The sequence below is a fragment of the Canis lupus genome, chromosome 7 (genome assembly GCF_011100685.1).
Source record: "Canis lupus familiaris isolate Mischka breed German Shepherd chromosome 7, alternate assembly UU_Cfam_GSD_1.0, whole genome shotgun sequence".
In the NCBI taxonomy this organism is placed as follows: domain Eukaryota; kingdom Metazoa; phylum Chordata; class Mammalia; order Carnivora; family Canidae; genus Canis; species Canis lupus.
The window spans coordinates 78,641,251-78,667,203 of record NC_049228.1 but is presented as its reverse complement, the minus strand read 5'-3'; the positions used below and the strand labels follow the sequence as shown (position 1 = coordinate 78,667,203).

General features: G+C 47.0%; 1 protein-coding gene and 1 long non-coding RNA gene across 3 annotated transcripts; both read left to right on the top strand.

Moving 5' to 3' along the window:
• Positions 1-2,140: 2,140 nt before the first annotated feature.
• On the top strand, positions 2,141-12,485 carry LOC102154687 (diacylglycerol kinase kappa-like). Of its 2 annotated transcripts, none has more exons than XM_038543941.1 (3): positions 2,141-2,466; positions 9,429-9,519; positions 11,392-12,485. In XM_038543941.1, exons 2-3 carry the CDS (start codon positions 9,497-9,499, stop codon positions 11,951-11,953), a joined length of 585 nt encoding a protein of 194 aa, XP_038399869.1. In that variant the 5' UTR covers positions 2,141-2,466; positions 9,429-9,496; the 3' UTR covers positions 11,954-12,485. The 2 variants fall into 2 exon arrangements, with proteins under 2 accessions (XP_038399869.1, XP_038399870.1); XM_038543942.1 differs by lacking the exon at positions 2,141-2,466 and adding an exon at positions 6,140-7,199.
• A 1,210-nt stretch (positions 12,486-13,695) lies between these two features.
• Positions 13,696-25,634, top strand: LOC119872709. Its single transcript, XR_005361747.1, has 3 exons — positions 13,696-13,878; positions 23,551-23,668; positions 25,510-25,634. It is a non-coding gene; the product is annotated as an uncharacterized LOC119872709 (long non-coding RNA).
• The last annotated feature ends 319 nt before the right edge of the window (positions 25,635-25,953 follow it).

Genomic DNA, 25,953 nt, shown 5'->3' with positions numbered 1-25,953 from the left:
GACTCAATCCTGGGACTCCAGGATTGCACCCGGGGCCAAAGGCAGGCACCAAACCGCTGAGCCACACAGGGATCCCAGTGTGACTGGTTTCTTAGCATGATTTTGAGATTCATTCATATGGTAGCATATATTAGTATTTTATTCCTTTTTATGGGCAAATAATATTCCAGTATTTGGGTATAACATATTTCATCCATCCATCTGTTGATTGACATTTGGGATGTTTCCACTTTTTTGGCAACTATGAATAATGTTGCTATGAGCATCTGTGGACAAGTTTTTGCATGGACACGTGTTTTCCTTATTGTTGGGAATTACTCCATGAGACTGGAATTGCTGGATCATATGGCATCTCTATATTTCAACACTCAATGAAGGACAAGGCTGTTTTTCAAGGTGGCTGCATCATTTTGTATTCCCACCAGTCATGCATGGGATAATTGTGACCGTTGGGGTCTTCCAACAAGCTGTACACAGCAGGAGGGCTAAACCAGTACCTGTGTAGTTGCAGAAGTGGGAGTGGAGTAGTGCCTGGAGTTTTGTACTCGGTAGGCAGAAACAAAGGAAGTAGGGTACTTATAGCAGCAGTCTAGGGTGGAATGCAGAACCCAGCAATATTCTAGGGTGAACAGTGTTGCCTTTGTCTCCTATACGACCACAGTCCCAGGCCTCCATCTTTCTTCCAATTTCCAGGTGTGGGACCCAGGAAACTTGACAAAAATCCCCTACCCCTGGACAAGCAGAGCAGGACTAACTCAGTTTTGTGCTGCACCCGCCACCTCCTCTATGACCCCCACATGACCTGCTTATTGCTTAGGGTGCTGCCCCACCTTGGTCAAGCCGCTGGGCACACCCTAATCGGAAATCGGCTCAGTGATAGGCCAGCTCAAGTGGATACTATAGGGTAAGGTGTAATTCAATCGGCCACCTGCGTGTGGACCGACAGGACTGTGCAACTTTCTGCGTATCCCATGGGCCACTGGCCCCTATAAAGCTGCTACGCCTCTTAGCCTTGGGGTCCAAGTCCTGCTCCACTGTGTCGGGTGCACTTGGACCCAAGCTCGAGCTTGTACTAAACCCTCGTGTGTTTGCATCGGTGTCGGCTCCTCGGTGGTTTCTCGGGTTTGCGATCTTGGGCACAACACCAGGTCTGCAGAGAAGTTCAGCTGGGCAGCTAGCAGGGCTGAACCGGTCACACAAGACAGTGGGAGAGACGGACGCCTGGGTGGCTCCGTGGTTTAGCGTCTGCCTTCGGCCCAGGGCGTGATCCTGGAGACCCGGGATCGGGTCCCTGCATGGAGCCTGCTTCTCCCTCTGCCTGTGTCTCTGCTTCTCTCTCTTTCTCTGTATCATGAATGAATAAATAAATAAAATTAAAAAACAAAACAAAACAAAAAACAGTGGGAGAGGCCGAGAGAAGACTGAGAAGACACGAGATCCCACACGCTGGGGGCCTCGAGGTGCCTTCCTAGTTCCCTTTCTCAGGCTTTGGGACACACACAGCATCACGAGGCGGCAGCACTCCCAGATGTCGGTGTCGGGGAGGCTGAAGGGCCTTTAGACCCCAAATGATGATTTTCCAGAGACAAAACTTATGTATTTTTAAAAAAAGATTTTATTTATTCATGAGAGACACAGAGAGAGGCAGAGACACAGGCAGAGGGAGAGGCAGGCTCCCCGCAGGGGGCCCGATGCGGGACTCGATCCAGGGTCTCCAGGGTCAGGCCCTGACCCAGGCGCCCCAACTGTGTATGTATTAAAGCTAAGCTGACTCCTGGGAGGCAGTTGTTGGTTAAGCGGCGACCCCCTCCGTCTCCGGGTCCGCACCCTTCTTAACGAGAGACCCGACTGCGTTCCGGGGGCGCTGGGCTGGGCCGGGGGGCGGGAGGCGCTGGAGAAACTTGGGGCCCAGCACCTCCCCGCAGCCCCGCGCCACCCCGAGCGCCACCTCCCGGCTGCGGCCCGCCCCTCGCGCCGTCGGGGTCCTACCTGCCGCTCGGCCACTCCGCCCCGCGCCGCACAGGGCGCCCTGAGGTACGCACCGGAAGTGGGCGCTGTCACCATGGGAACCGAGGCCCGCGCCCTCGCGGGGGCTGAATTACTGAGCCTGCGCGGGGCGGCCTCGTCTTGGCCACGCCCCCTCCTGGGGTCGGGGACCGTTGGGGCGACTGCAGCAGCGCCCTTCCCCGGGGGAGGCTCGGTATAGTAGGAATACGGTGTGACAGCAAACAATTCAATGCTTTATTTTATTTTATTTTATTTTATTTTAAGATTTTAAAAATGTATTCCTGAGAGACCCAGGCAGAGGGAGAAGCAGGCGCCCTGCGGGGAGCCCGATGCAGGACTCGATCCTGAGACCCCGGGGTCACGGCCTGAGCCCAGGCAGGCGCTCCCCCGCTGAGCCATCCGGGCGCCCCTAAATTCAAAACAATTTATGGGCTTGAAGGGGTTAGATTGACCCTGGAGGTGAGGTTGAGAGAATAATGATGTCCGCACACAACCTGTACTTTCTGTGTATATATTTGGGTCTGTTTGGTTTGGGGTGCCTCAAACTCTGTATAGTTGGATTGTGGGGTTTTTTGTTTTTTCTTTTTTATGATCTGAGGATCTTTCTATCATTAAGGATTAAATACGTTTACTGACATTGCTGTAGTTTGCAAATCAGTATAAGAACTTGGTGAAAGATTGTCCTGAACGGGAGCACTGAACACACGCCTAGATTTGGGTTGAAGTAGGCAGGACCGTGCTGGGTGCTGGGTGCTGGGTGGCAGGAGCCAGAAGGTGTGCACCAGAGGCTGGTGGGCGGATCCCATGGCGGTTAGAACAGCTAAGTCACTAAGCCCCTTGAGAATGATAGTTTTAGAGCCCGTTAGGGTGTGATGACAGAGGGACGGAGGAGTCGTTTGGGGTGATGGAACTTCTCTGGATGCTGATTGCGCTGGAATTTACACAAATCGATACATGTGCTAAACCTATAACAAGGCAGTTTTATTGTATTTTAATTTTAAAAAATAGAAATTTACAATTTAACCCCCAAATAAGTAAACCTCCTGTGTCTGACCACCCAAGGTGATGGATATTTTGTTTCTTTAACCAGTCTGATTTCTCTGCGATGTCTCTTCAGCTGTCCGTGTTTTATCTATAATTAAAAATGGCAGAGTTCATCAGTCTTACCAAGACTAAGACTTGATGCTGCCCCTGTCATAGATTTGGTATTTAGGGCGCCTGGGAGGCTCAGTCAGGTAAGCATCTGCCTTTGGCTCAGGTGGTAATCCTAGGGTCCCGGGACCAAGCCCTATGTTGGGCTCCCGGCTCAGTGGGGAGCCTGCTTCTCCCCTGCTTGTGCTCTCTCTCTCTCTCTCTCTCTCTCTCTCTCACACACACACACACACACACACACACACACACAAAATTGGTATTTATGGTGAGCATTCTGAACACTGGTGCTCACCCACAGTGCCAACACATTTCTAAAAAAGGGGATTATGGGTTGGGGTTAGGGTTAGATTGGAGTTGGGATTCTGTTAGGTTTGAGTGAAATTCATAATAAATGAGAGGAGAGGGAGCCTTGAGCAGAGGTGTTTCAGAGAATGCTGGGAATGGGCCACACTTTAGCCTTTTTATATCAGGAGCAAGACCGCCAGTGTGTTTGCCTCTGACGGGTAGAATAATGAGAGTTTGTATTTTATTCTCTATACGTTACTGTGTTGTTCAGATTTGCAGTTAAAAACATGTGCCACTTTTATAAAAGAAAAAGCTAATGCTAAAAAGGAAGACTGAAGTTGATCTTCCTAAATATCTGGAGCAGGTATTCTGAATTTGTTTCCTTTAGCGCGAGGCTCAGGAAGGATGGTGCTGCCCTGCCATCCAGTGGCCGAACGGCAAAGGGCCTTCCAAACCAGCATTTCGGTGAAACAAAAATTGGTTTTACCAACTTTGAGGAAGACAACAGATATACCTTGTTCTGGGTAAAACTTTGATTCGGTTGAAGACTTATTGATCCCAAACACAGATCAAGTATTCTATCTTACGGTAAAATCTCATCCTTTTGGCATCGTCAAGGAACAAAACTCCTCCACGCAAGGCTTAACTCTTAAGGAACTGTGTAAAAATTAAATGAATGCTCTCGCTGTTTCTTAAACAAGAATCAATTGAACAAAACCACCTTTCCTTTAGAGCTCCTGGTTTAAAAAAATATCACCAGGAAGAGCCTGGTTTAGTTGTAGTTACTCAGTAAATCCTGGGCTTGGTGTAGCAGTTTCTTAGGGTTACACCCTGCATTGGTTTGCTAGGTCAGCTACAGCATAGTGCTACAGACTGGGTGGCTTGAACAACGGAAGATCCTTGTCTCACAGTTCTGGAGGCTGCACTTTCAAGATCAGGGTGTTGGCAGCACTAGTACCTTCTGAGGGCTGGGAGGGAAGGTTCAATTCCACGCTTCTCTCTCTTTGGCTTGTGGATGGCCATGTTTTCCTTGTGTCTCGTCACCTTCCCTTCCCTTCATATGTGTCTGTGTGCCCAAATAGCCCCTTTTAATAAAGACTCCAGTCACATTGCATTAGTGCCCATGTAAGGACCCCAGTTTAACTTGCTTAACCCTTTAAAGACCCTATGTCCATATAAGGTCACACGCTGAAGTGTGAGGGTTAGAGTTCAACATGTGAATGGGGGCAGGGTGCACCATTCAACCCTGATTCGGCTTTCTATCCAGCTGAACCACAATTCTGTTTTGATAAACAATAAGCATGAGGTGGGCGATACAAAGAAAAGGTGCCGTTACCATTTCATAGGCATCATGGGTGGCCGTGAGTCAGACAAGAATGGAAGGGGCCTGACCAAGAGCTGGGCAGACCCCGTGATGGATGGTGGGGATTGTTGACCCAGCAGGCGACGGGGTGGGCAGTGTGGACACACACTGCATGGAGTGGGGAGGGGGGGCCATCAGCTGGCCAGGCATTGAGGGGAAGTACATTGTCTGGCAGTGGGGTATTGGGGCCCATGCTGAGGATAAGAGAAAAGGGATGGGGGACCTGGAGCCAGTGCAGGTTCTGGGAGCAGCTTCACTGGGGCATGATGGCGAAGAGCTGAACCACTCAACTGCAAGATGTGCATGTCATTGTTGAACTGTGTACTGGGGCATGATTGAGCTTTGCCGCTGTAGGCAGCGTTGTGGCCTGGGCCCATCTGAGCTGGCACAGTTGTGCTGGGCCCTACGAGTGCGGCTGGGCTCTGCGGAGGTGGTCTGCAGCGCAGACTCCTGGGCAGCCTCAGTGTCTCCAGACATCAGCTGGGAGGGTAAATCTGCTGGGCTGGGGTTTGTCCCTCTGCTATAGCAGTAATTTAACATCGTGTGAAGGTTTCCGATGCAATTCAACCATTTCCTAGGTTATCTGGGAAATTTATTTGGAGGTCTGGGAGTAAATCCTGAGAGTGTTCTAATGAAGTCCCATAAATCTTTGATGTAAAGATCTAAAATTTTATATGTTAGTTTAGCTTTATATAAGGTTCACACAAGATTTACAAACATACCCTGTTTGCTTGATTGTATCTTGGCAGGTAGAGATTTTCCAAAATGTAGAAATCACTTCATTATATAGGTCTGGACATCATGATGGCAGTTAATAAAATGAAATTCTAATTGAGTTTTCATTTTATTGCTGTTTTCTTAAGGAGAAGAATTTGCAGAAGGTAAGCAAGAAAAACACCTTCTAGGAGATTAGAACATAATTAGCAAAATGAACACATCGATATAAATGTATACAAGTTAGTCTTTTCTGGCTTTCCTGTGACCCATTATTAGAAATCTGATTGGCAGGTATTTCTGCAATTAGTTGATTCTGGAAATTTTGGCAAGCTTTGCTCCTTTCTACCTCAAGAATTGGGAACTGCCCAGTTTATAAATGCCAATTTAACAATATCCTTTAGTGTTTAAAGTGCTTTGGGAAGGGGCACCCGGGGGGCTCAGCCAGTGAAGTATCTGCCTTGGGCTCAGGTCGTGATCCCGGGGTCCTGGGGTTGAGCCCCTTGGGCTCCCTGCTCCGCGGGGAGCTTACTCCCACCTCTCCCTCTGCCCACCCTCCACCGCTTGTGCACTCTCTCTCCCCCTCTCTCTCTCATAAAATCTTTTAAACAAATGCTTTGAGAAAAGTCTCTGTCAAATAAAGATAGAGTTTTATAATGTATAATATTTGATATCAAATATTTATATATAAAATATTGATGCCTGCTTTAAGAGATCTTTTGCCAAATTCACGAAATATGTGTGTGTGTGTGTGTGTGTGTGTGTGTGTGTGTGAGTGCCGTGCTGCCGGGGTGTGTTGGCCGCCCCCCCTCAGGACCCGCTCTCCATGACCTCAAGGCAGGCCTGGCTGGGGGGTCCACCCGTGCGGCCTGCTTCCAGGCTTTCCTCCCCACTGGCTTCAGGGCGGAGGAGGGGCGCCAGGGAGGAGAACACAGCAGAGTCCTGGGGCTCCTGACAGGGATGCTCGGAAGCCAACTCCTGCCAGTGCCGCTGCCGGGGAGCTGCCTCCCTGGGCGCTTCATGCCCAGGGTAGTGCCTGTGCCCAGGCAGCTGCCCCAGCAGATGTCACCTTCTGAACAGTGCCACATGTGTTAGGTAGTCCCTTTTATTAGATTCTCCTCAGATTATCCAGGTGTTTGCCCCTCCGGCCTTTGCTAAGATGTCGAATAATACAGCGTGTTTCCTTTTCTTTCCTTTGTGTGAACTAAGCCTCCGGCAGAAAACACTAACATTCAATCCCTGTGAAAAACTGGAGAAAGTTGTTCTATAAAGCTGCTGTCTCCATACATCTCTTCTTCCCTTTCTTTTACTAGAAACCAGTGTTCCAATTTCCAGTCACCAGAGTCTCTCTCGAGGTCAGCTTAGCCACAGCCTGTCAGGATTCAAGGGGTTGTTCATACCTTGGTATTGTTTGGGTCATTTTATAGCCCCCGATGCAGCAACCGTCCTCTCGAATGTGTGAGCTGGAAAGATTTTCTTCTTATTTATTATTATTATTAATGAAAAAACAAGTTTTTTCTTTTGTGTCTTTGTCTCTTCCCGTGAATAGGCAGCTGGACTTCTCACCTTACTCTTTTATCACATAGACATATCCTGTCGCATTACAGTGCTAGACTTCAGAAGCCAGAGACATGAAAGGTTCAGCCTCTCATAGTAGAAAACGTGTGTATACAATAGAGTGAGTTGTGTTCCTTCAAAATTCGTATGTTGAAGTCCTAACTCAACAGCGTGATTATATTTGGAGATAGGACTTTTTGAGGGCTTGCTTTCAAAATTTTATTTAAATTCAATTTGCCAACATGTAGTATCACACACAGTGCTCATCCCATCACGTGCCCTCCTCAGTGCCCATCACCCAGCATCTTCTTACCAGCCTCTGACTAAGGGAGATAGAAGCTATTTCCACAGTGGGTAGGGAGCTGCAAGGGACAGGTCCTGGCTCAACTCTCAGAAGTGTTCCTTGAACACAGCTTTCACCTATGGGAACCTCTCACCTATGGGAGTTAGAAGCAGGCTCCACTCTAGGTGAGGAGGTGCCATGGAAAGTCTCCGTACTGAACTCAGAGACGCAAGCTTTCTGGGCCTACAGCTTGCCACCAGCCTCTCACCTGTGGGAGGTACAAGCTAGCTGCACAGGGGTGCTATGTACTGAACGGTGAGCACCCAGCGTTCCTGGGGAGCAGCTTTGCACCACCTTCTCACCTACCGGGCTTAGAACCTCCTTCCAGCCCTTGGCAAATACCATTCTACTTTCTGTTTTTATGAATCTATATTTTGAATAGGAATGGGATGAATCTGGAAAAGAGATGTCTAAATGTGTGTCTTTTGGCCCAGAAATGAGGCCAGCACCCTCCACCTCTTGCCCAACCTACCTGTAGCCATGCTCTGCTGGGCACCTTCCATGCCCTAGGCCTCCTGACATCCACAGGCTTCTGGGACCAAACTCTGAGGGGCCCAGTGTCCACACCTTTCCCACAGTCCCAAGGATTCCCCCAGGCTCCCTAGTTTAAAGCAGACAAATTTGCTTTGAGACACGGGCTCATCCTTTCTCCAATGGTGAATCTAGTTGTTGTTGTTGTTGTTGTTTGATATTTTATTTATTCATGAGAGAGAGAGAGAGAGAGAGAGGCAGAGACACAGGCAGAAGGAGAAGCAGGCTCCATGTGGGGAGCTGGATGTGGGACTCGATCCCGATCCCGGGACTTCAGTATCACACCCTGGGCAAAGGCGGCGCTAAACCACTGGGCCGCCGGGGCTGCCCTGAATCTAGTTTTTTAAAAGAGAGCCAAACGAGGGAAATGGATACGCAAGATGCCAAAGATTTTCAGGAGAGGTGAAAGCGGGGTAATGTGGAGAATGGTGACTAGCACAACCTCATAACAACTTGGCTTCTGGGTGGGTCAGTGGGTGAAGCTTCTGCCTTCAGCCCAGGTCATGATCCCAGGGTCCTGAGTTGAGCCCTGCATCAGGCTCCCTGCTCGGTGGGGAGCCTGCTTTTCCCTCTCCCTCTGCCCATGGCCCCACTCATGCTCTCTCTTTCATTCAGTCTCTCTCTCAAATAAAATCTTTTAAAAAAGAAAATTTCTCATAATCTTATGGATTTTCTTTATTTTTAAAGCTTTTTTTTTTTTTAAATATATCTGCCCTCCCTGCCAAGAAATTGGACAGGTGTACTTCAAACTTGAAGGCTGCAGAAGCATGATTCATTTTCCCCCCTTGGGAGGACTACTTTTCCACTCAGACTTAGGCATTCTGTTCCAGTGGGTTCAGAGCAGGGGAAAGGAAACAGGTGCCACCCGCAGATGTGGCCTCTTCCCTCCAAGGGGGTCGAAAATGTGCCACAACCTGTTGGCTCTCAGGATGCGCTCTGGTTGCACCATGGAGAGAATCTGGGAATGCCTCCCCAGTACCCTGGGATGGAGTGTCAGTGCCCACAGAGAGTGGTACTAGATAGCCCTGGCCCTCAGGTGGCCTCCCCTGTGCCCCAGCTCTCCCTTGTACATGCACACACACACATCCATCCATGTGTGCACACAACGAAGGCTCACACAAAACTTAGGAACATCTACCCTGTATCATATGACAGTCAGGCAAGGGGGGGGTCCAAGAGCATCCCCTGGTCTCCTGATGACCTACCCTCAACTGAGCGAAGAATTCAATCAGGAGAATGGGAAACTGTAGACAGCCACACAACATCTACTTCCTTGTCTTGTTTCTTAACAGAAACCTAACTTAAGTGGCAAAATGACCAGCTAAATTCTACATTTCTTGGGCTTCCTTGCAGCCAGGGTGTCTAACAAAACATAAGTGCAAGTGGCTGGGTGGGACTTACAGACAGTGACTATACAAAGGGACAGTGGTAGGTGCTCCTCTTGCCTTTCCCCACTCCCTCTTGTTTGTTGCCTAGAACAAAGATGTGATGGATGGAGCTACAGCCACCTTTCTGGGACCAAGAAGATTGTAAAGACTTGAGCTATGGAACCAGTGCCAACCACCAGGTATTTCTGGACTTTTATTACATATAAAAAGTGAATACTCTTCAGTCAATGTACACACATCTGTGTGTTTCATGTTCTGTTACTAAGTGCTGGATGTAGCTCATAACTGATAGAGAAGATCAAAGGTGTGAGAGAAGAAAAAAAAAATCCCCTGGAGGAAGGTCTCAGAAGGGAAGGAGATTGTGGAATTATTAAACGACAAGAAGAAAGTTGACAAAAGGGGCAAAGATTTCTGTTTCAGAAATAGAAACAAAGGCAGAGGAGGGTGAATGGCAGTTTGTGAGCCCACCCTGAGGGGCAAATGGACAGGAAGCGTCTCTCATCTGGGGATAGGAGAGACCATGTGGTAAGTGAGTGAGGTGTCAGATCCTCGGTGAGAATGCAGGTGTTGGAAACACCGCCCAGAGGAAGGTCAACAGGAGAGCGTTGCCATCGCAGACAGGGACACAGGGGCGATGCGGCTGGCATCTGCAGGACCCCACATGTGGTGGCCCATTGAGCCCCTTGCTCAGGAGTCTCACTGACCATGTAGGACCCCCAGCCCCAGTGCAGCCCCCTCTCTCTGGTTACTGTGTGGGGGTTGCCCTGAGAACACACGCCACAGAACAAAGCAGAACCGGAAGGCCCGAGTTCAAATCCCAGCTGCTCCGTGCACCCAGAAATGCTCCACTTTCTATACTTGCACAAAGGGGAGTAATACAGGCAGCTCATGGTGTCAGGAGGAGGACGTAGGGAACATGCATGAGGCACTGAGGACTGGCACAGAGTCACCACACCAGTGATGACGCTTGAGGAGCTACCTCAAAAGGAAGTGTGAAAGCAAGAGGCACGTGACACATGCTTAGCCCTGAGAAACAAGCATTACTAGAATGCAGCTTCCAGCTGGCATCTTCTTTGGTCAGGTTATAACCCGTATCCAATATATGTGTGCATGTGGATGTCAACTGACCTACTTCATTTATTTATTTATTTATTCATTCATTCATTCATTCATGAGAGAGAGAGAGAGAGAGGCAGAGACACAGGCAGAGGGAGAGGGAGAAGCAGGCTCCATGCAGGGAGCCCTACGTGGGACTCGATCCCGGGTCTCCAGGATCATGCCCTGGGCCAAAGGCGACGCTAAACCACTGAGCCACCAGGGCTGCCCCTGACCTACTTTTAATTCTAAGAAAGAAGTTATCGCAGGAAGTGGGTTTTACCTATATTCTTGTGTGTTGACATTAGAAACTATCTCAAAAGTATGTGTGAAAGCAACAGGCGAGTGCCATATACTTAACCCTGAGAAGGAAGTGTTAGTATAATGTAGTTTTAAACTAGTATCTTGGGGATAAGAGGATAAGTAGAAAAACCAGACTCATACAGCTTTTCTGGACGACCAGACCTTCCACTGCAAGGACAGCTACGGAGGGGTTGGAAGTCATGCTGGGGGCATTCTCTGGGACCCACACAGAAAGAATGGTGCTGTGGGAGTAGCATGTGTAGGGTAGCCAGGCCTCTGACGCTGCTCCACATATGACTCTCCCCAGTACCCTCTCCCCCATCTTGGGTACCTGGCCTGACCAGAAACTTCAGGACACCTGGCAGTCCCTGCACTGTGCCTGTTTTGAAGTAAAGGGGGCCTGTGTGCACGTGAAGTTGCATGACTGGGACCTGAAGTGCCACGCCCCCCTTATCCTGATGCCGTGGGAACTTCTGCAGCTCAGAGGCAGAGGCAGAGGGCAAGGGGTACTGCAGGCTGGGAAGACTCTCCGGGATGGGGTTCAGGGGCTGGGTGTTCCTTTAATGGCCATGGGATCTGTCCTGGTTTTGGAAGGGCACGGGGCAAGTCAGTCACGTGGATGAACATTTCTCTTTCTCTTGTGCTGGTGCCAGCTCCACAGCTCCTTCCAGTTGCAGAGCCAGAGAAAGGGCCTCCGAAGGAGCTAGCGACACCCCTAGCTCATTTCAACCATCACTGCAAGCGTCAGAGCCAGCATCACTTCCATCAGCTGTTCCAGATCTGGAACGAGGGCTCACGTCTTCTTCTGCATGTGCGCCAGGTCCTGAGCTGCAGTCAGTTCGACCACCACCTTTCCTGGGAATTGTAACTCCAGCCCTAAACATAGAGACGGAGCCACCTCCAGCCCCAGAGGCTACCTGCCACTGGTGCATAGCCCCCGAGCACCAGCTGCATGAGATGCCTGGCCTTACGGACTTCCCTCCCACGCTGGTGGCAAAGCAATTGCCATCCAAAGATGCGGTGACCAGCTGGCCCTCAGGGCGGGACTGGGGCAGGCTTTTTCTTCTGCTGTCTTCTGCCCCAGATCTGCCTTTCCCTGATGTGGGCTCGTATGGCCGGGGTCCAAGTCTCAGCTCCATCACTTACCAACCACATCAACCTGTCCAGTTCCTCAAACTCAAGCTTTCACTGTCCAGTTGCAGACTGTGGCGATAGACCCTGGGAAGAACTGATGCAGAGTTCCTATGTCGATTAAATGAGCCAGAACGGATAGGCGAATGGGCAGGCCCTGGTTCCTTGGGTGGGGGAGGGCAACTGACTATGTGTGGCCAAGCCCATGGGTCGCCCACTCATCTGCCTTGGAGGCCGAGCACCCTTGCATTTATTAGGCATCTGATGTGTGCTGAAGTACAGGCAGACAAACCATGGTTGTAGCTATCCTGTGAGAATGTGCAGCTGAAAGAGGAGTAGGACCAGAGGCATGAACAGTTGGAGGGGAAGATGCCCCCTCTGAGGAGCCACCTTGAACTGCCACCTGGAGCTTGAAGTTAGTGGGGATGATCAGGGTGCAAATGCCCTCCTTCCTTCCCTGCCAGTATCTGCTCCTGGCTCATCTTGTGCTGGGTATAATGCTGAGTGAAGTAAGTCCATCGGGGAAGGACAATCATCATATGGTTTCACTCATACAGGGAATGTAAGAAATAAAAGGGATGATGAAGGAAAGGAGGGAAAATGAGTGGAAAAAATAGAGAGGGTGACAAACCGTGAGAGACTCCTAACTCTGGGAAATGAACAAAGGGTCGCAGAAGGGGAGGTGGGTGGGGGGATGGGGTGACTGGGTGACAGGCACTGAGGAGGGCACTTGACGGGATGAGCACTGGGTGTGATACTGTATGTTGACAAATCAAATGTCAATTAAAAAAAAAGAAAGCTGCCTTCAAGGAATGTTGGTTTCTCAGAGTCCAGTATTTCCATTGCGCCTCTACACCTACTCTTGAGATAGGTGCTAGCTGAAACCGGTCTCCAAGGAACATTTGTTTCTGAGAGTTAAGGAGAGTGTTTTTCTTTTTTCTTTTTTTCTCTTTTTTAGGAGAGTGTTTTTCAAATGTGCTTCCATACCTACTTTTGAGAGAGGTTCTAGCCCCCTTATGTGAGGCGCTAGTTGAAAGCTGCATTTCAAGGAGAGCTTGTATATCAGAGTTTAGGATGGTGAATTTCCATTGGGCTTCCAAACCTACTGTTCTATAGGTTCTACTTCCTAATATGAGAGGCTAGTTGAAAGGTGCATTCAGGGAACGCTCGCTTCTCAGAGTTATGTACAGCACATTTCCAATGTGCAAACACACTTACTGTAGACATAGATTCTAACTCCCTTATGTGAGGAGCTAGTTGGAAGGCACTTTCAAGGAGCGCTTTTTCCCCTAGAGCTCAGGATATCGCGTAGCCATTGCAACCTCACGCAGCCTATTCAGAAAGGTTCTGACTCCTTTGTGTGGGAGGCTACTTGAAAGCTGCCCACAACGAACACTTGTTTCTGAGATTGAGCACAGTGCATTTCCGTTTACCCTCCACAGCCACTGTTGAGGCAGGTTCCAACTCCCCTACGTGAGAAGCTAGTTGAAAGCTGCATTCACGGAAGGCCTGTTTCCCTCCTGCTTAGTATATCATACCCATTGCAACGCCACACGCAGTGTTCGGATAAATTTAATTCCATTATGCAGGAGCCTGTTCGAAAGGTGCACTCAAGGAAAGCTTGTGTGCCGAGGCTTATTGTATCGCGTGTCCATTGCAACGCCGTATCTACCGCTCATATGGCCATAACTCCTTTATGTGGGAGCTGGTTGAAAGCTGCAGACAACGAACGCTTGCTTCTCGGGTTAAGTACACTGCGTTTCCGTTGCACCACCACAAATTCTGTTGAGGTGGGTTCTAACTTTCTTATGTGAGGAGCTAGTTGAGAGCTGCATTCAAGGAACGCTTCTTTGTCTAGAAATAAGTATCACATCTCCATTGACCTCCACGCCTACTGATGAGGTAGGTTTCTTATGTGAGAGGCTGGTTAAAAGATGCATTCAGGAATCGCGTATTAGCCAGAGATGTGTTCAGCGCGTGTCCACTGCAACTTGATACCTGCTGTTGAGGTAGGTTCTACATCCGTGTGTGAGGCTAGTTCAAAGCTACGTTTAAGGAATGCTTTTTTTCTCAGCGATAAGTATGGGGCCTTTCCATCGGGCCTCCAAATCTACTGTTGACGTAGGCTCTAACTTCCTACTGTGATAGGAGGGTGAAAACTGCACTGAAGGAATGCTCTCCTCAGGTAAGGATATCCCATTTCCATTCTGCCTCCATACTGACTGTTGAGATACATTTTATTTTTATTTTTATTTTTAAATTTTTTTTTTAATTTTTAATTTTTAATTTTTTTAATTTATTTTTTATTGGTGTTCAATTTACTAACATACAGAATAACCCCCAGTGCCTTCACCCATTCACTCCCACCCCCCGCCCTCCTCCCCTTCCACCACCCCTAGTTCGTTTCCCAGAGTTAGGAGTCTTTACGTTCTGTCTCCCTTTCTGATATTTCCCACACATTTCTTCTCCCTTCCCTTATATTCCCTTTCACTATTATTTATATTCCCCAAATGAATGAGAACATATAATGTTTGTCCTTCTCCGACTGACTTACTTCACTCAGCATAATACCCTGCAGTGTTGAGATACATTTTAACTCCATTATGTGAGAGGCTAGTTGAAGTCTGCATCCAAGGAAGGCCTGTTTCTCACAGTTACGTACCATGATCCCAGTGTGCCTCCATACCTACTTTTGAGAGTTCTTCTACCTCCCTTACGTGAGAGGCTACGTTCAAAGCTCCATTGAAGTGTCACTTATTACCCAGATGTGTGTATAGTGCATTTCAACTGCATTACTGACACACTGTTGAGAGAGGATCTAACTCCATAATTTGAGAGGCGCATTTCCATCAGGACTCCAGAGGTGCTGTGAAGTAGGTTCTGACTCCCTAATGTGAGGGGGTACTTGAAAGCTGCATTCAAAGACCCTTCATGCTCAGATGTCAGTATATTGCGTGTCCATTATGCCTCCACAGCTAGTTTGAGATAAGTTCTAACTCTCTTATGTGAGAGGCTAGTTGAAAGGTGAATCCAGGGTATTCACCCTGTCACCTCCCATTCTCCTCAGAGATCCAGTATCCTCTTACCTGTCCTTCCATTAGAAAATCATTTTCATGAATGGCTGGCCCATGTCAGAAAGCCCCTTGGCTGTACGGAAATGGCTTCCCTGGCAGAGGCCAGCTCCTTGTGTTTCTGAGAGAAAGTGGAAGCTTTTGTTTGGGGGGTATGACACTGAACTGCCACGGAATTCACCGGCGGCTTGGTTGTACAGGGCGTTCCCAGATGACGATGTTCACCATGTCAGCCAGTAACCCTTAAGCTCCTGATCAGGAAGTGGGGACTGGGTGTGAGAGCTGAGCAGTGTCTGTTGCTGCTTCTTCTTCTTCTTCTTCTTCTTCTTCTTCTTCTTCTTCTTCTTCTTTTACCACCTTATGAGCATTTCAGTCCTTTAATTGCTACAGCTGAGTCCACATATGTTCATAAATCATCAGTTTGGGGCGGTGTGTGTGTTGTTCAGTTTCTTTTTTTTTTTTTTTTTTAAATTTATTTATGATAGTCACAGAGAGAGAGAGAGAGAGAGAGGCGCAGAGGGAGAAGCAGGCTCCATGCACCAGGAGCCCGACGTGGGATTCAATCCCGGGTCTCCAGGATCGCGCCCTGGGCCAAAGGCAGGCACCAAACCGCTGCGCCACCCAGGGATCCCTGTTGTTCAGTTTCTATCCTTGGTGTTTGATAGTTTTCAGAGTACAAATCTTTTGCCCCTTTGGTGAGGTTTATTCCCACGTATCTTATTACTTTTGGGGCAGGTTTATTTATTTTTTCCTTAAAAAGAGTATATTGAATATTTAATTTTTTCTTTTCCAGCATTTTTTAAAGTATTTTTTTATTGAGGTTTGATTTGCCAACATATAACACCCAGTGCTCATCCCATCAAATGCCCTCCTTAGTGCTCGTCACCTGTTACCCCAAGTCCCTCCCAACCTCCCCTTCCTCAACCCTTTGTTTGTTTCCCAGAGTTAGGAGTCTCTCACCATTTGTCTCTCCCTAGAATTTGTCCAACTCATTTTTCCTCCTTTCCTTTATCATCCCTTTCAGTATTTTTCATATTCCCCATATGAAGGAGACCATATAATGTTTGTCCTCTGATTGACTTACTTCACTCAGCATAATACGCTCCAGTTCCATCCACGTTGAAGCAAATGGTGGGTATTCGTCCTTTCTAATGGCTGAGGAATATTCCATTGTATACATAGACCATATCTTCTTTATCCATTCATCTTTCGATGGACACCGAGGCTCCTTCCACAGTGTGGCTATTGTGGACATTGCTGCTAGAAACATCGGGGTGCAGGTGTCCCGGTGTTTCATTGCATCTGAGTCTTTGGGGTAAATCCCCAACAGTGCAATTGCTGGGTCGTAGGGCAGGTCTATTTTTAACTCTTTGAGGAACCTCCACACAGTTTTCCAGAGTGGCTGCACCAGTTCACATTCCCACCAACAGTGTAAGAGGGTTCCCTTTTCTCCGCATCCTCTCCAACATTTGTGGTTTCCTGCCTTGTTAATTTTCCTCATTCTCACTGGTGTGAGGTGGGATCTCATTGTGGTTTTCATTTGTATTTCCCTGATGGCAAGTGATGTGGAGCATTTTCTCATGTGCTTGTTGGCCTTGTGTAGGTCTTCTTTGGTGAAATCTCTGTTCATGTCTTCTGCCCATTTCATGATTGGATTGTTTGTTTATTGGGTGTTGAGTTTAATAAGTTCTTTATAGATCTTGGAAACTAGCCCTTTATCTGATACATCATTTGCAGATATCTTCTCCCATTCTGTAGGTTGTCTTTTAGTTTTGTTGACTGTTTCTTTTGCTGTGCAAAAGCTTCTTATCTTGATGAAGTCCCAATAGTTCATTTTTTTGTTTCTTTTGCCTTCCTTAAACATCTTGTAAGAAGTTACTGTGGCCAAGTTCAAAAAGGGTGTTGCATGTGTTCTCCTCTAGGATTTTGACGGAATCTTGTCTCACATTTAGATCTTTCATCCATTTTGAGTTTATCTTTGTGTCTGGTGAAAGAGAGTGGTCTAGTTTCATTCTTCTGCATGTGGATGTCCAATTTTCCCAGCACCATTTATTGAAGAGACTGTCCTTTTTCCAGTGGATAGTCTTTCCTCCTTTATCGAATATTAGTTGACCATAGAGTTGAGGGTCCACTTCTGGGTTCTCTATTCTGTTCCATTGATCTATGTGTCTGTTTTTGTGCCAGTACCACACTGTCTTGATGACCACAGCTTTGTAGTCCAACCTGAAATCTGGCATTGTGATGCCCTCAGCTATAGTTTTCCTTTTCAATATTCCCCTGGCTATTCGGGGTCTTTTCTGATTCCACACAAATCTTAAGATAATTTGTTCCAACTCTGTGAAGAAAGTCCATGGTATTTTGATAGGGATTGCATTAAATGTGTAAATCGCCCTGGGTAACATTGACATTTTCACAATATTAATTCTTCCAATCCATGAGCATGGAATATTTTTCCATCTCTTTGTGTCTTCCTCAATCTCTTTCAGAAGTGTCCTGTAGTTTTTAGGGTATAGATCCTTTACCTCTTTGGTTAGGTTTATTACTAGGTACCCTATGCTTTGGGATGCAATTGTAAATGGGATTGACTCCCTTAATTTCTCTTTCTTCAGTCTCCTTGTCAGTGTATAGAAATGCCACTGATTTCTGGGCATTGGTTTTGTATCCTGCCACTTTGCTGAATTGCTGTATGAGTTCTAGCAATCTTGGGGTGGAGTCTTTTGGGTTTTCTATGTACAGTATCATGTCATCTGCAAAGAGGGAGAGTTTGACTTCTTCTTGGCCAATTTGAATGCCTTTTATTTCTTTTTGTTGTCTGATTGCTGAGGCTAGGACTTCTAGTACTATGTTGACTAACATTGGTGAGAGTGGGCATCTCTGTTGTGTTCCTGATCTTAGGGGGAAAGGCTCTCACTGTTTCACCATTGAGAATGATATTCACTTTGGACTTTTCATAGATGGCTTTTAAGATTCTGAGGATAGTCTCTCTATCCCTACACTCTGAAGGGTTTTGATCAGGAATGGAGGCTGTATTTTGTCAAATGCTTTTTCTGCATCTATTGAGAGGATCACACGGTTCTTGTCTTTTCTCTTGTTGATATAATCTATCATGTCGATTGTTTTGTGAGTGTTGAACCACTCTTGCATTCCGGGGATAAATCCCACTTGGTCATGGTGAATAATCTTCTTAATGTACTGTTGGATCCTATTGGCTAGTCTCTTGTGAGAATTTTTGCATCTGTGTTCATCAGGGTTATTGGTCTATAATTCTCCTTTTTGGTGGGGTCTTTGTCTGGTTTGGGGATCAAAGTGATGCTGGCTCATAAAACGAGTTTGGAAGTGTTGTGTCCTTTTCTACTCTGTGGAACAGCTTTAGTAGAATAGGTATTGTTTCTCCTTTAAATGTTCGGTAGAATTCCCCTGGGAAGCCATCTGGCCCTGGACTTTGGTGTCTTGGAAGGTTTTTGGTGACTGCTTCAAATTCCTCAATTGTTATTGGCCTGTTCAGGTTTTCTATTTCTTCCTGTTCCAGTTTTGGTAATTTGTGGTTCTCCAGAAATGCATCCATTTTTTTCCTAAATTGTCTAATTTATTGGCGTTTAGCTGCTTGTAATATGTTTTTAAAATCACTTGTATTTCCTTGGTATTGGTTGTGATCTCTCCTCTTTCATTCATGATTTTATTAATTTGAGTCTTTTTTCTTTTTCATAGGGCGGGCTAGGGGTTTATCTATCTTATTATTTTTTTCAAGGAACCAACTCCTGGTTTTGTTGATCTGTTCTACAGTTCTTCTGGTCTCTATTTCATTGAGTTCTGCTCAAATCATTATTATCTCCCTTCTTTTGCTTGGCGTAGGTTTTATTTCCTGTTCTTTCTCCAGTTCCTATAGGTGTGAGGTTAGCTTGTGTATTTGAGTCTTTTCCAGTTTTTTGAGGGATGCTTATATTGTGATGTATTTCCCTCTTAGGACTGCTTTTGCTGTATCCCAAAGATTTTGAACAGCTGTATCTTCATTTTCATTAGTTTCCATGAATCTTTTTAATTCCTCTCTAATTTCCTGGTTGACCCGTTCATCTTTTAGTAGGATGCTCTTTAACCTCCACGTGTCTGAGTTTCTTCCAAGTTTCTTCTTGTGATTAAGTTCAAGTTTCAAAGCATTGTGGTCTGAAAATCTGCAGAGGACAATCCCAATCTTTCGGTATCGGTTGAGACCTGATTTGTGACCCAGTATGTGTTCTATCCTAGGGAAAGTTCCATGTGCACTTGAGAAGAAAGTGTATTCAGTTGCGTTCAGATGGAAAGTTCTGTAGATATCTGTGAAATCCATCTGGTCCAGTGTATCATTTAAGCCCCTTGTTTCTTTGGTGATATTGTGCTTAGAAAATCTGTCAATGGGCAGCCCTGGTGGCACAGTGGTTTAGCGCCGCCTGCAGCCTAGGGTGTGATCCTGGAGACCCTGGATCAAGTCCCACGTCAGGCTCCCTGCATGGAGCCTGCTTCTCCCTCTGCCTGTGTCTCTGCCCCGCTCTCTCTCTCTCTCTCTCTCTCTCTGTGTGTGTGTGTGTGTGTCTATGAATAAATAAATAAATTATCTTTAAAAAAATAAAAAAGAAAAAAAATCTGTTACTTGGAGAAAGCGCCATGTTGAAGTCTCCTACATCCAGTGTATTATTATCTGAGTATGTCTTTACTTTGGTTATTAATTGATATACTGGGCAGCTCCCACATTAGTGGCATAAATATTCATGATTGTTAGGTCTTCTCGTTTGATAGGCCCTTTAAACATGATATAGTGTCCCTCTTCATCTCTTACTACAGTCTTTGGGATAAACTTTATCTGATATGAGGACTGCTACCCCAGCTTTCTTTTGAGGACCATTTGAATGGTAAATGGTTCTCGAACCTTTCAATTTCTGGCTGGAGGTGTCCTTAGGTCTCAAATGAGTCTCTTGTAGACAGCAAACAGATGGGTCTTGCTTTTTTATCCAGTTTGAAACCCTGCATCTTTTGATGGGATCATTTAGCCCGTTCACGTTCAGAGCAACTATTGAAAGATATGAATTTAGTGTCATTGTAATACTTATTCAGTCCCTGTTTTGGTGGATTGTTTCTTTGGGCTCCCTCCTTTTTTTACAGGGTTCCCCTTAATATTTCTTGCAGAACCGGTTCGTGGTCACATATTCTTTCAGTTTCTGCCTATCCTGGAAGCTCTTTATCTCTTGTTCTATTCCGAATGACAGCTGGATAAAGTATCTTTGGTGGCATGTTCTTCTCATTTAGTACCCTGAATATATCATGCCACCACTTCTGGCCCGCCAGGCCTCTGTGGAGAGGTCTGCTATAATTTGATACTTCTCCCCATATTAGTTAAGCATCTCTTGTCTATCACTTCTTTAAGGATTTTCTCTTTATCTTTGGAATTTCTAAGTTTCACTGTTAAATGTTGAGGTGTTCAATGGTTTTTATTGATTTTTGGTGGGGGGGGCCCTCTATCTCCTGGATCTGAGTGCCTGTTTCCTTCCCCAGATTTGGGAAGTTCTCAGCTATGATTTGTTCAAATATGCTTTCTGACCCTCTGTCCCTCTCGGCCTCTTTTGTATCCCCAATTATACGTAAATTCTTCCTTCTTAAGCCATCATTTATTTCCTTTAACCTTTCCTCATGGGCTCTTGTTTTTCTCTTTTTCCTCAGTTTCTTTCCTTGCCATCAACTTGTCTTCTGTGTTGCTCACTCTGTCTTCCACCTCATTAACCCTAGTAGTTAGGACATCCAGTGTGGATTGCAAATCATTTAATTTTTAATTTCGGCCTGATTAGATCTAAATTCTGCAATCCTGAAGTCTCTAGAATCCTTTATTATTTTTTCCAGAGCCATCAGTAGCTTTATAATTGTGCTTCTAAATTGGCTTTCTGACATCGAATTGTAATCCATATGCTGTAGCTCTGTGGCAGAGATTACTGTTTCTGATTCTTACTTTTGTGGGAAGTTCTTCCTTCTAGTCATTTTGCTCTGTGCAAAGTGGCTGTATGAGCAGGCTGAGTCAAGAATATCAACGATGACCTAAGTAAATTTCATCCTAGATGATTCTGACAAGATCAAAGACTAGAAAATGATTAAGATCAGAACAAAATAAAAAGGACTACTAAAGTGATAAATTTTAAAACAAGTAGTGAAAAGTAAAAGGCCAAGAATCCCCCAAAAAAGAAAAAAAGAAGAGCAGAAAGCAAAAGTAAAGAGGAAAAAAGGGAAAAAGATACGGAAAAAAAAAAAAAAAAAGAAAAAGGAGGGGGTCTGGGAGATGGTGGTGGTGAAGAAGTGGTAGTGGAGGGAGAATGTAGTCTACCTGAGGGGTCCTAGAGGGTGATCCTCTTGGTTCTGAGTATATTTTGTTCTCTATGGTAGAGGATGCTCAGTCCCAAATTTATATAAACCAATACTTGTAGAAGGCCCCAACATTGACCACCAAAACATAAACAAGATAAAAGAGGGGGGCAGAATGGGAATGAAGAGAGAATATAATCTCACCAAATGAACCAGCCCGGTATACCATTTGGTTCTGGGTGCATGTTGGTCATGTTTTAGAAGGTATTAACTTCTACCATTGTAATACAAAATGAGGCAGATAAAAACAAAAAAACAGAAAACAAAAACCTGCATCTTGTATATCTCCCAAAATTAAATTGAGTATGTTGAAGGGAATGTAGAAGTGGAAAATAGATCTATAATCTATTATAAATTATAAATAGATCTATAATTGTGTAGAAATATGAAAGTCAAAAAGGAAGAAACTTAAAAATGAAGAGGTGGTAAAATATTACAGTTAAGGTTGGAAAAGAGAAAAAATACCGGAAATTTTTAGTCTGATATAAAAACGAGTTGTACTGGGAAAAGGGAAAAAAAGGAAGGTACCCTCTAGTTCTATATACTATAAATCCCTCGACTCCCCCTGGAGCTTTCCAGCGCTGCTCGGTCTAGGACTTGCTCTTCCTCTGTCCTTCCAGCTGGTCTCTGGGGGAGGGGCTTACTGTGCTGATTCTCAGGTGTGTGCACCTGGGGGAGATCCCCGCCCCCCCCCCCAATCGGGTGCCGGCTCAGTGGGAGCTGTTTACCCAATGAGTCCCCTGTCCCCTGGCAGCCCCGCCCCTCCCAGGCACAGGGTGACACCAGGAGGAACAACCACACTGGCAGCAGCCAGGTCCTGACCTGGAGTCAGCTCCCCGCGGGTAACTACCCTAGTCTCCCAGTCCACACTGGCCTGGATGCTCCGGTGGTGGGGGTCGCTGACCTGCACAGCTCCCGGGCGCCCAGCGGCAGGAGAGTCCTCCCTGTCCTATGCACTCCCCCTTCTACCTGTCCCGGGGGGGAGCACAGGATGGTGGGCTGTGTCCCAGCGCCCTGGGATCCGGGGCCTGTGCTGCTGGAATCGCGTTCCCGGGGCCTCCGAAGGCTGCAGGGTGCAGCCCCTTCCGTCGGGAGCCGCCGCCTGACCACCCGGCTTCTCCCCGAGGCCCCGCCAGGCGCGCTCCAGCCCTTTCCGGAGCTTGGCTGCCGTGTGGTGCGCTCTCCCCCGGGCGCCCCTCTTCTGCTAGTGACCCCGGGAATCTGGAGGCCCCACTGCCCCTCCTGCGGTTCTGCCCAATTTCTCTGCTGAGCGCTTTTCCTTTTTTTTTTTTTTTTTAAGATTTTATTTATTTATTCATGAGAATACACAGAGAGGAGAGAGAGAGGCAGAGCCACAGGCAGAGGGAGGAGCAGGCTCCATGCAGGGAGCCTGATGTGGGACTCGATCCCGGGTCTCCAGGATCACACCCTGGGCCGAAGGCGGCGCTAAACCACTGAACCACCAGGGCTGCCCTGCTGAGCGCTTTTCTATCAGGCAAACCTTGTTGCGGATTTTTCAAGTTCTGCTGCTCCTGGGCTGGGCTCTCCCGTCCTGGAGGGCCAGGTGTTCATGCCTTTTTTTTTTTTTTTTTTTAAGAGATTTTATTTATTCATGAAAGACACACAGAGAGAAAGGCAGAGATGTAGAGGGAGAAGCGGGCTCCAGGCAGGGAACCTGATGTGGGACTCGATCCTGGGACCGCGGATCATGCGCTGAGCCAGGGGCAGATGCTCAACCGCTGAGCCACCCAGGCGTCCCCAGGTGTTCTTGCTTTAAATCTCAGGTGGAATTCGTAGGTGTTCAGGATGGTTTGAGTCACCTAGGTAAGTTGGGGGGGGGGGGGGCGGGTGACTTGGGGACTCTCCTCTCCCCGCCATCCTGCCCCACCCTCCCCTCCCCCGAATGCAGCTTTTGGTTAGTCCCTCACATAAGGGAGTTAGAACATCTCTCAAAAAGCAGCTACGGAGGCAGATTGGAAATATGCTGGGCATAACTGTGAGAAACAAGCATTCCTTGAATGCAGCTTTCCAGTAGCCTCTCAGATAAGGGAGTTAGAACCTTCTCAACAGTAGGTGTGGAGGCACTTTTCTGTAAATGTGCTGCACTGAATTCTGAGAAACCAGAAGCACCGTCACCAAGGGTATCCAGGCATGGTTAAAGTGCCACCTTCCAAAGGCAGATCAGGTTGGGGAGCAGCCCTGCAATTGAGAATAATCACGATATATTTCCAGATCTCTCAGACACTCTGCAGTCTATCACCAGAGGCTCTCCAAGGTGAACGGTCAGGGTAAACCAAGCCACCCTGCTCTGTAAGCCTGTTTCTCGCCATGAACACCAGACTGAAACACTGTAAGTAGACTGATGAGCGTCCAGCTACCTGGTTACTTCTACTGCCTGCAAATTCCCACCTTGGGCCCTGGAGAGGGACTCCAGCTTCTGTGGTTCAGCAGAGACTTCTGGGAGAATAGTGAGGATCTGAAGCACAAGTTCTTCAGAAGGAAAGAATCCATCTAGAATTTTACTGGGAGGTGTCACTTCAAATGCCTTCAGGGGGCGCCTGGGTGGCTTAGTTGGTTGAGTGTCTGTCTTCAGCTCAGGTTATGATTCCAGGGTCCTGGGATCGAGCCCCCTATTGGGCTCCCTGCTCAAGGGGGAGCCTGCTTCTCCCTCTCCGTCCCTTCCCCTGCTCATGCCCATTCTCTCTCTCAAGTAAATAAAATCTTAAAAAAAAAAAAGCCTTCTGAAACAAGACTACTGTCAGTAGGTAACATTTGGTTGCCCAATAAATTGGCCCAAATACCTTAATTATTAAGTGATACCTTCCATCAAGTTTACTGAATGTTGGCAGGAAAAAAAATCTCTTACTAAAAGAACTCATGTGTTTACCATTTATTTATTTATTTATTTAGATTTTATTTATTTATTCATGATAGACATAGAGAAAGAGAGAGAGAGGCAGAGACACAGGCAGAGAGAGAAGCAGGCTCCATGCCAGGAGCCCGACACGGGACTTGATCCCGGGACTCCAGGATCACGTCCCGGGCCAAAGGCAGGCGCTGAACCGCTGCGCCACCCAGAGATCCCCATGTTGTTTACCTTTTAAAAAACCATTATAAAAATTGTTAATACTGGAATGAACATGTTAGAAAATTTAGATAGTCCAGTAAAGGCGAACTCTCCGCCTACCTTGGTCCAGAGGTCCCGTGGTTCAGCTAGTGTTACAGGTTCCCATGCACACAAGCAGGATAATCCATGCAGGATCCTAGCTCAGTGTTGGCTGTTGCTGTTGTAAGAAAACAGGACATCTGGGCTATGGCAGCTCTGTAGCGGCCTAGGTGGCCCAGGGCATCATCCTCTGCCCTGCTATTCTCAGAAGTGTCTTCTTGTCCATTGCTATTTGTCACTACTTAGCTACAGATGGCTGCCATTGCTCCGGGTTGCATATGACAGCATTCAGAGCCAAAGGGAAGGATGGGTCCTGTCCTCAGAAGGCCTCTCCTTTGGAGCTTAGCTTGAGGGGATGTGAAGATAGCCAGGGTCTGGCATATTTGACCTTTGCTGGCGTCAGCCCTGGCAGGAAGTGGGTGAGGGGTGGCTGCTACTTAAAGTCAACTTTGTAACTAAAGCTGTAATAATCCTTATAAAATCCTAACCAAACTTTAGCACAGTTAAAAGGACATGTAAAATCCTAATAGAGATGTATGGAAGTGTAGGGTTTTATCCTCTAAAAAAAGGAAATGAAAAGTTATGGAGGTGCTCTAAGGAGGGTAGAGGCAAGAGCGAAGATGTGGCAGCTGGACAGTCCGTTGTGGGCACAGCTCCAAGCGCAGTGATGCCGCAGACAAGGGTTGAGGCCATTCCCTGGTTTGTGGAGAGCTCTCAACCAGCAGTGGGCACGAAGCGTCAGTCCTGGGGGGACGCCACCAGGCAGGGGTGTGAGACTCTTCCTACAGGGTCCTGCACAGTGATGAGGTGGGCATGTGTCCTTCCTCCTCTCAAGCTTCCTTCTGCAGCCTGCAGTGAGACTTCCAAGTCTCCTTCATATAAATTTTACTTATTTCTTTATACATATATTCCTGGGTGTTTTGTCTTCCATTATATTCTGTTATTATTTTCTTATGTACAGATGACTGATTTGCATACTGAGTTTGTACTGGCCACATGACTGAATTCTCTTATTGTTTATAAAGGAAATTCTCTTAGAAACTCCCATCAACAATGAAATCACCGGGATCCCTGGGTGGCGCAGCAGTTTGGCACCTGCCTTTGGCCCAGGGCGCGATCCTGGAGACCCGGGATCGAATCCCACGTCGGGCTCCCGGTGCATGGAGTCTGCTTTTCCCTCTGCCTGTGTCTCTGCCTCTCTCTCTCTATCATAAATACATAAAAATTAAAAAAACAAAAACAATGAAATTACCTGTTGGATCCATCTCAGATCTTCCCTTGTCTACATGCACAGGGCCCATCGGGTAGGCCTCCAGGGCCATACCATAAGACAGCTGTGCCGTAAGCAGGGTACCCTGCTGCTCACTCCAGTGCTTCTCCACTAGCACTATTTGTTCATGGCTTGAGATAGAAATACATCACTATATTAGGGGCACCTGGCTGGCTTGGTCAGGAGAGCATGGGACTCT